At 32.9% G+C, this 14390-nt stretch overlaps 1 protein-coding gene across 4 annotated transcripts; it reads left to right on the top strand.

Annotated features, from left to right (window-relative positions):
• Window positions 1-1677: 1677 nt before the first annotated feature.
• On the top strand, window positions 1678-13426 carry Pde8 (phosphodiesterase 8). 4 transcript variants are annotated; one of them, XM_072006496.1, is made up of 18 exons: window positions 3409-5652; window positions 7072-7131; window positions 7709-7899; window positions 7981-8040; window positions 8148-8214; window positions 8333-8500; window positions 8775-8989; window positions 9090-9238; window positions 9745-9875; window positions 9994-10089; window positions 10187-10380; window positions 10499-10777; window positions 10873-10999; window positions 11090-11233; window positions 11413-11574; window positions 12136-12265; window positions 12341-12408; window positions 13173-13426. In XM_072006496.1, exons 1-18 carry the CDS (start codon window positions 5443-5445, stop codon window positions 13251-13253), a joined length of 2532 nt encoding a protein of 843 aa, XP_071862597.1. In that variant the 5' UTR covers window positions 3409-5442; the 3' UTR covers window positions 13254-13426. The 4 variants fall into 4 exon arrangements, with proteins under 4 accessions (XP_071862598.1, XP_071862596.1, XP_071862597.1 ...); XM_072006497.2 differs by lacking the exon at window positions 3409-5652 and adding an exon at window positions 1678-1760 and having other exon boundaries at window positions 12341-13426; XM_072006495.1 differs by having other exon boundaries at window positions 3408-5652; window positions 12341-13426.
• Window positions 13427-14390: the final 964 nt, after the last annotated feature.

Genomic DNA, 14390 nt, shown 5'->3' with positions numbered 1-14390 from the left:
CTTTCTTTCCAAATGAAGGACTAAATTTTCTGGATGACATATTACTTAGCAATGGTACGTAATCATATCAGTAGTTTCACTTTTATATTGAAAAAAGTCGTGTAATTTTTCTTACTAGCAACGACAAATTACGCAATTATTAAGCGCAGGTCAAGAAGTAACACGATATCTGTTTCTCTGATTGAAGTATTCTCTCCTATATCAACTTTCTTTAGTTTCATCGATAGGAAGAAAACTCTTCGCTTCGATGAATATCGTAAGACTCTACGTATTGATATTCTTCAATTCCAACAAACTGCGATTAATAGGAATTTTAACATTTTTGTAAAACTTAAGGACGGGTCAATAAGCTAGAAAATTTATTTCTTTGATCAAGGTATTCTTTCTCGTATCGATACATTTTAATTTTCTTAATAAAAAAGGAGCTTTATTGTCCGATAAAATATTATGTCACTCCACACATTCACACTTCGCAATTAAAAACAAATGCAATCAGTAATAGTTTTACCGTTATCATAGAATATAAAGAAGGACAAGCCAAGAAGTCAGAATATTTGTTTCTTTATAGATAGTCACATTTTACACTTTCGTGCTTAAATATTATGTAATTCTACAAGTTGAAAGAATGGAATTACTTTAGTCTGAGCACCATAAGAAAGGACATGAATCGGGGATCAATTTAATCAATAGCTATAAAAATTCTCATTACTAATCAAGAAAATATGTATACCTATACAATATATATAGTTCTCTATGGTATACTTTGTCGATTTTAGTTTAAACTGATGGCGTTTGTTTTGTCCCTACTAACTCTTGCTCACTTTGTCCAATTAAGGCGCCCTACTTTCGATCAATTATCTTTAAACTCTGATCCATTCGAATCGAACGATAAATGCTGAATGATCCTGCCATAAAAGGTGAAGATAAGGTATATGTTCGACCTCGTTCACACACACCCTCTTTCGATTTGCTCATTTTTATATTATAGAATTGCTCCCACGAATTTGTCAACTTTAATTATCCAATTTGACGGAATATTTATAGCAGATAACTGTCATACAAAATTTTTATTCAGTTATACAATATATTGATTATACTCTGTGCACTATAAAGATATAAATACTTCATAAAAAAAAGATTTGGTATTCAAGATCAAATGCAGTTCATCTTGTAATATCTTCTATTATAAAATATTCATAGAAACACAGAAAGAGTTCGTGAAGAAATATGAAACGCATTTTATAGTACAATGGTATTTGAGAGATCATTCCAATGAATTGATTTCATATTAAAGATAAAAGGAGCACGGTCGATTAATTGTGCAATCTATCATAGCAACAAGATAGTTGAAAACAGTCCATTGAATTGTCAATTAATTATTGTCATTTAACTATTGATCTGTTGACCCACAGATTTTGTCGTGGCAACTCGTTGATAATCTGATTGTTAAACAATTCTTGTTATTGTCAAGATATCGACTAACTACTCGATTAATCAATCAATTCAAGAAAGTCTCGTTGCTGCAGCACATATAAACATACTAATGTTTAAATACTAACTGATATTTAATTTTTTTGATGCACTTTAAATTCTTTTTCTTTTATAAATTCTAATTTTATAAATCGTGTAACTAAAGTTTAACTTATATATAATAATGTATTTGGTTTTTAGGGAAAACAGAATATGATGTTTTAAGAAGAAGATCATCGTTCGAAGACATCGCTGTTGATGACGACGAAAATGCAGATTGCTCAGCGTTAGTAAGTAAATTTCTATTATCGTTATTGCATCCCGGACGTCTACATTACATACATTCAATATTAGATAATTCTTTTGCCAAATGAAAAGCGTTTAAAACTATTTTCCAACGTTTGTTGGCTTGTTAATTTAAAAAATGGAAAAATATTATTGATACAGAAACTAAATGTATTTATCGAATAGTGAGATCGGCGCAACGCTTTGACGATAGATGACGTATAAAGCATTTCGCCGTATTAATAATCTAGATTTACGTGTAGTGGCTCCAATCTAAGATAACAGCGTACAAGCAATGTTCCACTTTGAATTTTTCATAATAAACGAAAGGCAATCGAATCTAATTGCTGCTTATTACTATCTTTCGCACGATGCTCTATTATAATTGTTATAATTACTTTTGCAAAATATAATGTCGGCAAACAGTCCGTTTTTCTGCTTCCAATATTTTTTGATGCGTAGAAAAATGTTTTTTTTTTATCAATTATTAATAATAGAAACATACTTTTTCGTATCATATATGTTTTCGTAACAAAGACATAATTTACTAACGTTAGAACCAATTGTACTGGAAACAAGTATATTTATCGTTAGTCAACAATTTGTTAAGGTAATTGTTAAATCCCAGTGTACTTGCTTTCATTGTAGCCATTAGTTATATTTTGCATTGCATACTTTTAATTATTTTCTACTACGTCGTTTACTTAGTTCATATGCATTTCATGCTTTAGTCGTTTCATTTTATATCACGTTCCTTTCAACTATCTGTTTTTGTACTTTAACCTACTTTAAATATATCTCACGATGCCACTATCGATCGATGTTCTTGGACTGTGCCCTTTCACCTGTGCCCACCTTTTCTCTTCTCCGTATTTCGATCACGATATATCCCTTTAAACTGTATTTTTTTATTTACTATAACACAATATAATCAAAATTTTGTTGATTTCTATAAAAAGAAAGAAAAAAAAAACAGGCTACAATTGGTTATATTTTTCTTACGCTAGATTGAAAACTTTCTTGGATAATTGTTAAATTAGTATTTTGTGGCCATTAAATCGTTTCTTTTTTTTTTTTTTTTATATTACAATTGCAAAGTAATCGATTAACTATCATAAAATGCTATTCCATATAAAATCTTTGGTACTCATTAAATTATTCGTTGAGTGATCTTAAATTTTGCTTTGTCTTTTTTACTGACAATTTTTAGATTACTGCTTTTAACTATTCTTATTACTTTTTCAAGCTTTTAAACTATAAGAAGTGGTGATACATTCATGGGAAGACATTCTAAGCTCTCAAATTTTAATATCATTTTAAATCCATGATCATTTAATACATTACAATATCGCTTTGCACTTTCAACTGACAATTTTCAATTCATAAAAAAATTTTATAATGAACTACTGATATAACATTCAAGAGGAAACACATGAAATCTCAAGATCATGCATAAATATAGACCTCAAAATTATTTTTTAGTACTATGAACTTTCTACTCTGTGCCTGCTGCCTGTATACTACTCCAAAACAATTCAATAACCATTACAACAAACATCAATCATTCCAGTGTCATTTCTATTGACTTTTATTCAATCAAGTCATCCTTCAACTATCCCCTCCTTCTAAATCCTAACTTCCCCCTTAACTTTCTCAATCCAATCTGCACATCCTTCATCATTCATCGACATCAAACTGCACAATTCTCCACGATCAGGAACAAAAATTATTTCTCCAAAATTCCCTCCAGAACTTCAAAGTTTTATTCATTCGATCTTCAGAAATAGGAAATAGAAGAAAGTTTATGGTTATCGTGACAAGACAAGAGGTGAGCAGGAAAAAAAGCAGAATAATCGATTTGGAAACGCACGGTATCAGTTTTTTCTTTCCTCACGTATCACGAAGCCTTTGCTCGCTCATTAGCAATTAACCCTCTCTGAAAAAAGTAATTTAAAACTGTTTCGTTTCGAACATGTGGCAAGTTCTCAGCGTACCGTGCGGTCTCATTAATGTTACGTCAACTGTTTTCATGGAAGTTTCAAAAGGGGCGGCGACGAAAAATCATCATCATACGACCTAACCACCCTGAATAATTAATCAGTCTGTCGAGCTCTGATTCTCGTCCGAACGAATTATTTAACGACAACCTATTTCAATCCTACACCGCGTTTTTTTCTTTCTCTTAGTAGAAACACGATGTACGTCACTAGGCTCGAACTTCTCCCGCTGCTTGGTCAGACAGACTGACTATAGACAGGGTATAAGCTACTGTGTATAGACAGTCTATAGACACCAATGGCGCAGCTGAAAAAGCTGAACGAGTGGTTATACCGGAACTGCTATCTTGCACAATTCTTCGTCGAAAAATTTTAGGAAGTTCATTCGCTCTTGTTTGCTCGCTTTAAGACGTAGATAATTAACGTTATCGAGGAATTTTTTTTTTAATTATGCCGATATTTAACTAATCTTTTCTTTCCTATTTCTAATTAAATTAGTACGTAATAAATTGCTAATAAACTGATTTTAAGGTCGTCTGAATGTGATACAAACTATAAACTGATATTATTTTTATAACAATAGGTCTTTTTTTAAATAGATTGTTTGTTCTGAGTTCGCGTAGTTTTGTTCGTGTTTTAGTATTGATTTTAAAGTCTTTGAAATTTATTATAAAGTATTGGCTGACAATGAGATTATTTTTATGACGGTAGGTTTCTTTTTTAAAATAGACTCTTTTCTGCGAGTCCGAACTGTTTGTTTCGTTTTAATTTGATTTAATGGTGAGCGTAAGCGCTAATGAAATATTCAATTATCGGATGGTTTAGTGAGTACGTTCGCAGCGAAGAGATATTTTTAATGTTTCTGTCTGGAAAGTTTATAATAAACTACTGTAAAGAAATCTGTTTTTCAGTGGAGACTATTTTTTACCCTTTGGAAGTACGCCATTCCATAGGAACTGTTTGGACAGAAATCATTCAGCCTGTACCTCGAATTATTTCTTGCGTTCGTTTTCGTTTCCAAAATTATTCATCAATAGATATTTTAATAAGTTGGAAAGCTAGTCGTGTTTAATCTCATCTTTTTAAATGGTTAAAAAATTGCTTTTACTATATATGAGTAATCTTATCGAGCTATATTAAGAAAATTACAATGTCATTGAGTCTATAAGTTTTTCAATAGCTCAGTAAAAATTGCAGATATCATTTATTTCCAATCGATCAACTGTGTTGTGTAGCTCCTTTTATCAACTGTTTATTCAATCCACTATCGATAATCGTACAAAGACACTCTTGGAAGAGCTTCTTTATCGCAGATAAAGTCGAGCTTTTGCTCCTGATAGAGAGTGGAAAGGATAATCTCGATCAACCACGATATTTTCGATTCAGTATCGCGATGCATGTTTTTCCGTGAATGCGTATTTCAACAACGCTGTAAGCTATAAACCTCGTTGAACAATAATTTTTCTTTCCACTACAAAGTGAATATGTAATTAACGAATAATGTAAACAACTGGAACAATCGATTAATTAAACTCAATTTTCTATTCGTGAACTAACAATTGTGACTCGCACGATCTAATTCGTATGGGAGATTAATTATGCGTAATTATTACTTGTCAAGTGTATATTGATGGAATAGATCGGGTGCATCGTTTGTGTCAATTAACGATTTTCTATTACGTTCGTACTAATGATCGATTTAGAAATAAATAAGAGGCGGTCGACGCAGATACAGATCTACGTCTGCGGTTCGACCGAGGACGCGAATATCCATGGGACATCTACATGGTACAGTTGGATCACCCGCGTACTGTGCGATCCCTTTCGAAAGAAATGGGACACGAACAGAGACATAATACGCGTAAACGAAATACCTCCGTCGCTTGTGTCGCCGACACAGGTACCAGAAAACCTCTGTGAAACGTAATTGAAGCTTCTTTCGTATAATACTTATTCAGTTTTCTGCTGACTTTTCAATATCTATATATGGATATCAATTTCTAAAATATATTTTACCCTTCGTCAATCTTAATAAATTTATAAATATCCATTTATAAAATATCGCTTCATTAATTCTGAAGAATTATCTTTTGATATAGCGTAATCCTCCTGAAAAAATATTCAATGATAAAAAGATTTCGAGTTATCTTCTTTTCGCGTGCTTTTTCGTAGAAATAAACGATGTATCAAACAGGAAGAACTTTTATTACGATTTATACACTTTCTGACTAAATACTTTGTTTTACAGAGAATGGATTTTACCAAGAATTGGTAATCATAAAACACTGTTCAATCTTCATGTATCCTAGAATTTGTAATCCATATTATCTTATAAAATGTTCTGAATTCCAGTCGATTTTGAATTTTCTTTCGTGCTTTTGTTTCGTACATATTTTGGCAACAGGAAATAATTCAATCAATCAGCAAGAAATTTTATTACGACTACCAGAATATATACAATATGTATAGCTTGAATATATGTAATTGATCCTTCTATATAATTTCAATTTATAATAACTTGTAGACACTGAAACGGGACTTCCTCTCCAGAATGTTTCTTCGTTTATCATCATTGCGCGCGCATGCTCCGTGTTCAAGATACGTTTTCAAACAATTCTGAAGGAGATTCGAGATCACTTCAGTATCGATTGATCAAACTGTACCTCGTACTTGGGACGTTTCGCGCGCTCAGAATAAAAGCTCGACAAGGAGAGGTACTTTGTCCCATAATCGAAGAATCTAGGTCAAAAGAGATTTGAAGGAAGAAAAAACATATAAAAGAAATAATGAAAAAAGATCTTCAGTGTCTCTGAATTTAGATAGTTTTCGAATAATTTGAATTAATATGAAATAAAAATTGTCAATTAATCGAAAGGGTTATCCAGAAATTTATTTCTCTAAATTGAATGACCAACTTCATCTTCTCGCTCTTATACGTGTTAACTTCAGACTTGTTTGTTTCTTTGCCATGATTCCTAACATGTATAGGTTACACCACGATTCCACACCATCTAAAATCAAGCAATACGTAGTCGAATACGAATGCGAAGCTCGGAACATCGACATGAAGAAAGTAAAACATTAAAAGGATCACCGCGTACACGAAGACGAGCTAAGGTTATCCGAGATCTCCCAACGGATCCTTACTTTAGCGAGTCCGTGCTAGTAGTACGTGCACAATTGAACGAGCCTGGCCAATTGTATTGTTAATAAAAAAAAGAGAAAAGAAAAGAAAAGAAATTTAATCTGACACTGACTTTTAAGATTGCTGAATTAGTCGTTGATTTTACAAAGTTCATCATTTATTGTCTTATTTCAGAAAGGACCGCAAAATATCGAAGCTCATCCGTTAACGAACAGTGTTCCTAGTCTCATAAAAGTAAGTCAAGCTTCTTTTCCTATCGTTGCAATTAAATGTATCCAGCGATAGATAAGCCTGTTTACATTTCCTGACTAATAGTATTAGTCATATACATTGCGCTCGCAAAGATATTTCAACACTAATAAAAAGTTTCTATGAATATGTTACGCGTGTTGTATAAAACTATTTGGAACTTCATTAGCGCTGTAATGGGAAAAAATAATGGTTGTATCACTGAAATTTGAAATAAGACTGGAAATATGCATATATTAGAAGCTACGAAATACGTGAAAATGCCTCATTTATTAATCCGATAAACTGAAAAGTAGGGACAAGTGGTGATGCTACTCATGTTACTTTCTTAGATTAGTTTTAGATTTGACCAATATAATCATTGTAGCCGAGTCTCGTTACAGTGATAATAAAATTTCTAAACGTTTTGTACCACATATTATATATGCATATATTAATATTAATATTCATAAAAGTTTTTTACGACAGACAAGTGTTCAAATATTTCTACGAGTCACGCGTAAATCGTAAAAATTCTTTGGAATTATAATTTACTATGAAATAAATTCTTCGAACGTGTCAGATATTACTGGTCTTCCCCAAAGATGACCAACAAATGGACATTCTCGCCACCACTTCGAGGCGATTGGGATGGAGCGTGTCGGTGGCGAAAGACGCGGAAAAAGCGGTCGAATTCTTTCAAAATCGAGGTCACGAGCTAGTGATCATCGATCATCGGGGGCAACGCGCTGCAGAGGCCGATACGATTTGTAGGTACGGAGAATTATTTTTAAAAAATCAACCAAATTCCTCGGGTGTATGACTTTATATTCTAATAAATACAATCTATTTCAGGGCGATTAGGTCTAGTCCCGCTTACCATAATTCCATTATTATAGCACTTGTAAAGAAATCGTAAGCTGATTTATACTTATTTGAATCTTCCTGATTGTACAATTTTCTGATCTTCTTTTGATTCAAATGATAATTCTGATTTTCCTTTCGTGCGGGGATTATAATAGGTTCCTTATGCACGGCGAGAAAGATAAAATTGTGACGCTGGATTTACTGGAGACAGGATTCAGCAGAGTGAGTTTCTAGAGTAATTTTGGAAGACTCTGATTTTAACCGTGATGAAGTCTTTCTCCTTTTTCTTAACTGTTTTAAATAAGATTATGGACGCATACTATTCGGGAACTCGTTTCAGGCTCTAATGGAGTGTTCCCACGAGAGACTCTTAATAAACGAACTAGTAGGAATTTATACTAGTGCACTATTACCAAGGACACAACTGGCGGCTGCTAACGCGCTGTATGTAGCTCTTGACAGATGCCGTGACATGGTACACGTGACGAACGATAAACATATTGTACAGGTAATACGAGTTCTTAATTGTTTCATTCATGTATAATTAATGAAAAACCCACACCTTTGACATTTTAAATATCCATCACGACGATCTCACCTCAATTCTTTTATTACTCTACATATTATTATATTAATTTAAAAACATTCGTATATCTTTCAAGATTTTGAATGGTTCAAAAAATTATTAAAAAAATTATCGATATCTAAATCTTTTTAATTGTATCTCGTTTATTACATCTTCGGCGTTAGCGACCATATATCAGGTACTTTTTTGATTACAGTTTGTTAATAAAATTAGCGAGAAGTTACTAGGCTATAAGACCAGCGAAATCTTGGGGAAAAGCATCGCGGATATAGTGGTCTACGATAATTTTGTTCTAATGGAACAACACATAAGCAAAGGCCGGGAATTCGAAGGGAACATGAATTGTAAACGAAAGAACAATCAAATGATCACAATCAGTTGCAGGGTGATACCGTTCAGTATTAGCTTGAAGTGAGTCAATTCGGAATTTATCCATTTTGTCGTAGAATACATTATTTTCTATCTTTCTTTTACTCGTCTGTTCTACCCATGGTTTTCTATTTTCTTTCAGAAAACCGACTCATTATATTTATATATATGATACGACGTACTTGTCAGAAAATATTGGCTCGCTCAGCCCGACTCCGTCACAGTCCATATATTCGAGAGGAAACATGATTGTGTCTCAGAGAAGGACGTCTGATATGAAGTCTAACGAGGGTAATATTTTCACTTTCAACTTATTTAGAATTCGTGGCTTTTTAATGTTTCGTGTGAAACTTGGAACTAATCTAATACTTTCGCCTTTTGTCTCGACTTAGAAAAAAGACATTTCGTTGTTGGAATCATTTAATTAAAATTATTAAACAGGTAATTTTACATCTTCTAAGTAAGTCTCGATCACACTTATACAAGACTTAAAAATAATTTGAAATTCGATTCTTTCATTTTGTTTTCAAAAGAGATAAATATTTCAATCAATCATATACAACTTGGAAATAGGTTGAAATTCGAGAAAAAGGAAAAATAAAAGTTCTGACTACATGTTTTCAAGATACATTCCAGTCAATCAAACTATCTGTATTTCAGTCTCTGGAATATCCATACATGATCATCATAAAATTAAAAACACTGCACGTAGAATTTTTTCGTATGTTCACAACTGATCGACTGATTAATATTTTTGTATTTTCCACGAAACGATAAGGATTTTAATTGAATTGCAGGCCGCAGGCGGTCCAGTGCACACAAGTTACACAGTTTGCAATTAGATGCACCCATTACAAAAGTGATCAGCCTTCTTTCTAACGCGATCAACGAATCTACGACCCCTGATATAGCAGTACAAATCGAAAAGGTACCATTACTTTTTTCTTCTTCCTTACAAATTTTACTTTGAGATACTTATAATAAAATAATATAATGGAACCTGAAATATTTATATTTAACGTAATACATATTAATTAATTACCTAGGCCATTGATATTCTCAAAACTACCGAACTGTATGTGCCATCCCTAAGAGAAGATACCGATCCAGTAACAACCGATCTCGTCGGGGCCTTACTTGCCGTAATATTCAAATTATAAAATATTCTTTTTACGTATCAACTATTTTGCGACTGATTTCTTAACGATTGATTTTTCTTTTTAATATTAATCGACACAGTCACCGAAGAAAGCGTGGGAATCGAGAAGATCATCAGTTGAATCGACGCGAGTTTCGACGTCAAAGGCTACGACTACTGCCTCGCGTATGCAAATCAAAGGTTTCAGAGGGCCTCAGGAGATCGCTGAAATTTTGGAAAGATGTTTGGAATGGAATTTCGATATATTCAAACTAGAAATATTAACCGAAAAAAGGTACTTGATTCTAAAGAAAATTATTTTAGTTGATATACCTATATATTTTTTTATAATATTACTAAGTATAGAATTAATTAAGTATTAAACGTCTATCAATTAATTTATCTGGATGCAGGCCACTACTCTTTTTGGGGACGACCATCATGAATCTGTACCGCGTGCCTGCCAGACTCGGTTGTGAAGAAAAGGTCGTACAGAACTGGTTAACCGTAATCGAGATGAATTATCAGAGTCGAAATAGTTATCATAATTCAACGCACGCTGCAGATGTGTTACAAGCTACTGCTAGATTCATGCAATCTGAAAGGCTGCAACAGATCTTGGAACCTTTGGACGAGGTCGCGACTCTGGTTGCGGCTGCTGCTCACGACGTCGATCATCCGGGTAGATCTAGGTAAATTAAGCTCTACTTCGACTAATCAATTAATCTAAGTAATTCTTTAAAGCTATATGTCTCGAATATTCGTACAATACTCTGATCGATTTCAGTCAATTTCTTTGCAACTCTGACAACAAACTAGCGATTCTCTACAACGATCTATCCGTCCTTGAATCACACCATGCAGCACTAACCTTTAAATTATCACTGTCGGATGACAATGTGAATATTTTCAAAGTGAGTTTCAAAAGACAGTCGAGTTTATAAATTTTTGTTTAGTTCTGAAGATCGAGATATTTTGTTACGATCGAGTATCTAATTTTGTAGAACTTGGAAAGGGACACCTATAAACAACTTCGTCAAACAGTGATAGACATGATCCTAGCCACCGAGATGACGAAACATTTCGAACATCTGGCTAAGTTCATGAACATTTGCAGTGCAAGGATGATGGACAGCTCACAATTAGACGTAATGTGCCTATTTATATCTCTTTCTGGCTTTTATCCTTCCTTGATTAAACTTCAAACTCAGTCAATTGCCAGTCGGTTTATTTTTTATAAATCTATTGCAAAGTCATTTCTACTCGATATTAAATACTATGGGTTCTTATTAGCAGTTCTATTAATCTCCCTAAAATCTGAGTGCAGGATTACTCGGACACCGTGGATATGTCAGTTGTGTTACAGCCAGAGAATGTAGTATTGGTTAAAAGAATGATGATCAAATGCGCGGACGTATCGAATCCGACTCGACCATTGAAGTGCTGCGTCGAATGGGCCAGACGTATCGCAGAAGAGTATTTTAATCAGGTACTATTACTTCGATAAGACACGAATGATTTATTTACACCGTTAGAATTCAAAGTTTTTTATTAATCTTGCAACATTCTTCTTGTCATTTTTATCTTAATCACTAAATGTTTCTGTTGTTAACAAATGTCTCAAATTCAAGAAAAATATAAGAGGCGATATACATACACGTGATTTTCCTTTCAATTTTATTCAAAAATTAACTCCAAAAATATCTTTTTATAAAATAATATGTCTCTATTTTTTGAAATCAAAATAAGATTGGCATGTAAAAGTTCAAAGACAAAATTAAACTAATTCTCTAAATTATAATATACCCTCTTTATAATTATGTATGTATGTACATGTATCATATACTTCTTGAACTTCAGAACAATGTTTCGTGTTTTTTCTTTTTTCTTTTTTATTTTTTTTTATTTTTTTTCTTTTTTTTTTTTTTGCTTAATTCTTCCTCGCTTACAGGTGTTCTTGATTTTAAATATTAAAAATAAAAGTTATCCATAAAATGATTCCAAGGGCACATGTTCGAGTTCTTCAATTTCATTTTATAATTTATTGCAGACTGACGAAGAAAAAAGGATGCAACTGCCGGTACTGATGCCAATGTTCGATAGAGTAACGTGTTCGATACCAAAAGCGCAAATCGGTTTCGTCGATTTCATTATCAACGACATGGTCGAGGCGTGGGATGGTCAGTGATGCATCTGCGTCTTTGCTCAGGCGTATTTTTGTATTTGTGCAGCGCGTAACTCTGTTTTATTTTCAGCATTTATCGACATGCCAGAGATGGTGGGATATATGAGGCAGAATTACGAGAAATGGAAAGAATATAACGTAAGGAACTATTTAATTCTTGAATTTTACTCTTGTTTCTTCAATTGTATTTTTCTTCAATCTCTAAATTTAACCATATTCAAGGAAAGAATGAAACTATTCTTTTTTTATCAACGGCCAAAGAAAATGAAAGATACTTGAGTACTTGAGTCTTACTTTTGACTCTTGTACTTATTAAAAGTTTAAGAATTTTGTAAATACTAATAACATAGTGTTTCAATACGAATCTTGTGTCTTAAATTTGAATTTTGCTTCTAGAATCGTTTTGTATTACTCTTTAACTTATTTTGCAATTCTTTTGGAACTTCACGAAATTCAATTATATTTAGAAAATGGAGCAAAATTATCACTAATCAAAAAGCTTAAAAAATTTTATAACCACAAATAGTACAGTGCTTGAATTTCACCATTCTTGTTCCTTAAATTTTACTCTTGCTTCTTGAACTATTTTGTACGAGTATTGTTCTCCGACTTCTCTCACTATTCTTGGAAAACTTTGCTGAACTCAGTTATACTCGGCAAATGAAACGAACTATTTTATTTATCAATTGTTAGAAAGTACGAAAATATTAACGACATACAATTATTCTTGTGTCTTGAACTTCACACTTGCTTCTCAGACAGTCTCGTATTATTTTTCAACTTCTGCTGCTATTCTTTAAGGACACTACCTAAATCCGATTATATTCCAAAAATAGAACTATTTCTTTCTGCGAAGAAGTTAAAAAAATATTGTATCAAGTTTCTATTTCGTTCGTGATCAGGATCGAGGCATATCAACTCTACCGGACATTGAGAAGATACAAGAGCTCCCCGAACTTCGAATATACCAGCAACCTTCGTGACCCATGGAAATCAATCGTCCCTCTTATACTCTTTCGTCCGTCCCAAAATACAATAGCCCCGTACAAAGGATTTGTAAAATATTCGTTATATTTAAGGAATAGAGATAAATAAATATACGACACACGTCGTACAGTTGTAAGCCTTTTTTTAGAAAATACATGTAATTCAACCACTCTGTCTTATTATATCCTTTCTTCTTCTTCTACCTACCCACTTTCGTGAAAGTCCATCTATTTTAGGCTCATGACACCACGAAACGAAATGGTTCGCCGTCATGTAAAATATTTCTTTCTTTACTCATTTCTTTTCCCGTATGACGGTAAACACATTCCACTGAAATTATTTCCAACCGTGAAACCTAAAGAACTTTGATCATGCTCAAAGTTCAAGTACATAACAGAGTGTAACAATTATTATTTACATTGGACCTTTTTAACCGTAAGATGAATTAATTTCTCTTTCTCTTCTCTTTTTGTTATACAATTAAATCTTGATCGTAAGCTTGAACTTAATTTTTGCATAGTTTTCAATACACGCCATTTCAATTATTAATGTTTTATCGATGAACATTCTAAGATTTTGTATATTCTCGTTTTGCAACCCTAACATTTAAAGAAAAAATTCTATTACTTTTTTTATCCTAAGGAAGGAGAATTGAGCTTAATTGAAAAGAACTCGCTTGTTTTTTTTTTGACATTAGATTTCACTTTATTGTTTCTCTCAGCCAATAAAAGGATGTGATATAGGCATAAACAGCTAGGCGATACAGATACTGTGTTACATAATTTGCGGAACGAAAATACTAATATATCGGAGTGCGTTATACTTCTCGTTTTTGGATCGACAAGATCCAAGTTTCTGGCGCACTTCTTGTTACAGTTACACATAGAGAAAGTCTAGTTTTTAATTGTACGATGCCTATGCGGAAAATCTAACACTCATAAATATTGTTGCCGTAATACGTCAAGTATATATATGTGTGTGTAGATACATCGTGTGATGTCGGTATATATGTGTAATAATAAATGTTAATTAATAGTAATGGATTTAAAGTTAAGTTTCGTATGCTGTAACGTAAGCAACGGGGAAAAAATGTAGCGCTTGCGATGAAAACCATTACCAGGGAAGATAACACT

This window comes from Bombus fervidus, chromosome 7 (genome assembly GCF_041682495.2).
Source record: "Bombus fervidus isolate BK054 chromosome 7, iyBomFerv1, whole genome shotgun sequence".
Classification (NCBI taxonomy): Eukaryota; Metazoa; Arthropoda; class Insecta; order Hymenoptera; family Apidae; genus Bombus; species Bombus fervidus.
This window is presented reverse-complemented; position numbering and strand designations above follow the sequence as displayed.

Excerpts from the sequence above, each read along its gene's own strand:
- Pde8 (XM_072006495.1), top strand. The coding sequence starts at position 5,443 with ATGATCGATTTAGAAATAAATAAGAGGCGGTCGACGCAGATACAGATC. Across the intron at positions 8,041-8,147 it reads ATAGCACTTGTAAAGAAATC|GTTCCTTATGCACGGCGAGA; the intron begins GTAAGCTGATTT and ends GGATTATAATAG. Across the intron at positions 9,239-9,744 it reads TGATATGAAGTCTAACGAGG|GCCGCAGGCGGTCCAGTGCA; the intron begins GTAATATTTTCA and ends ATTGAATTGCAG.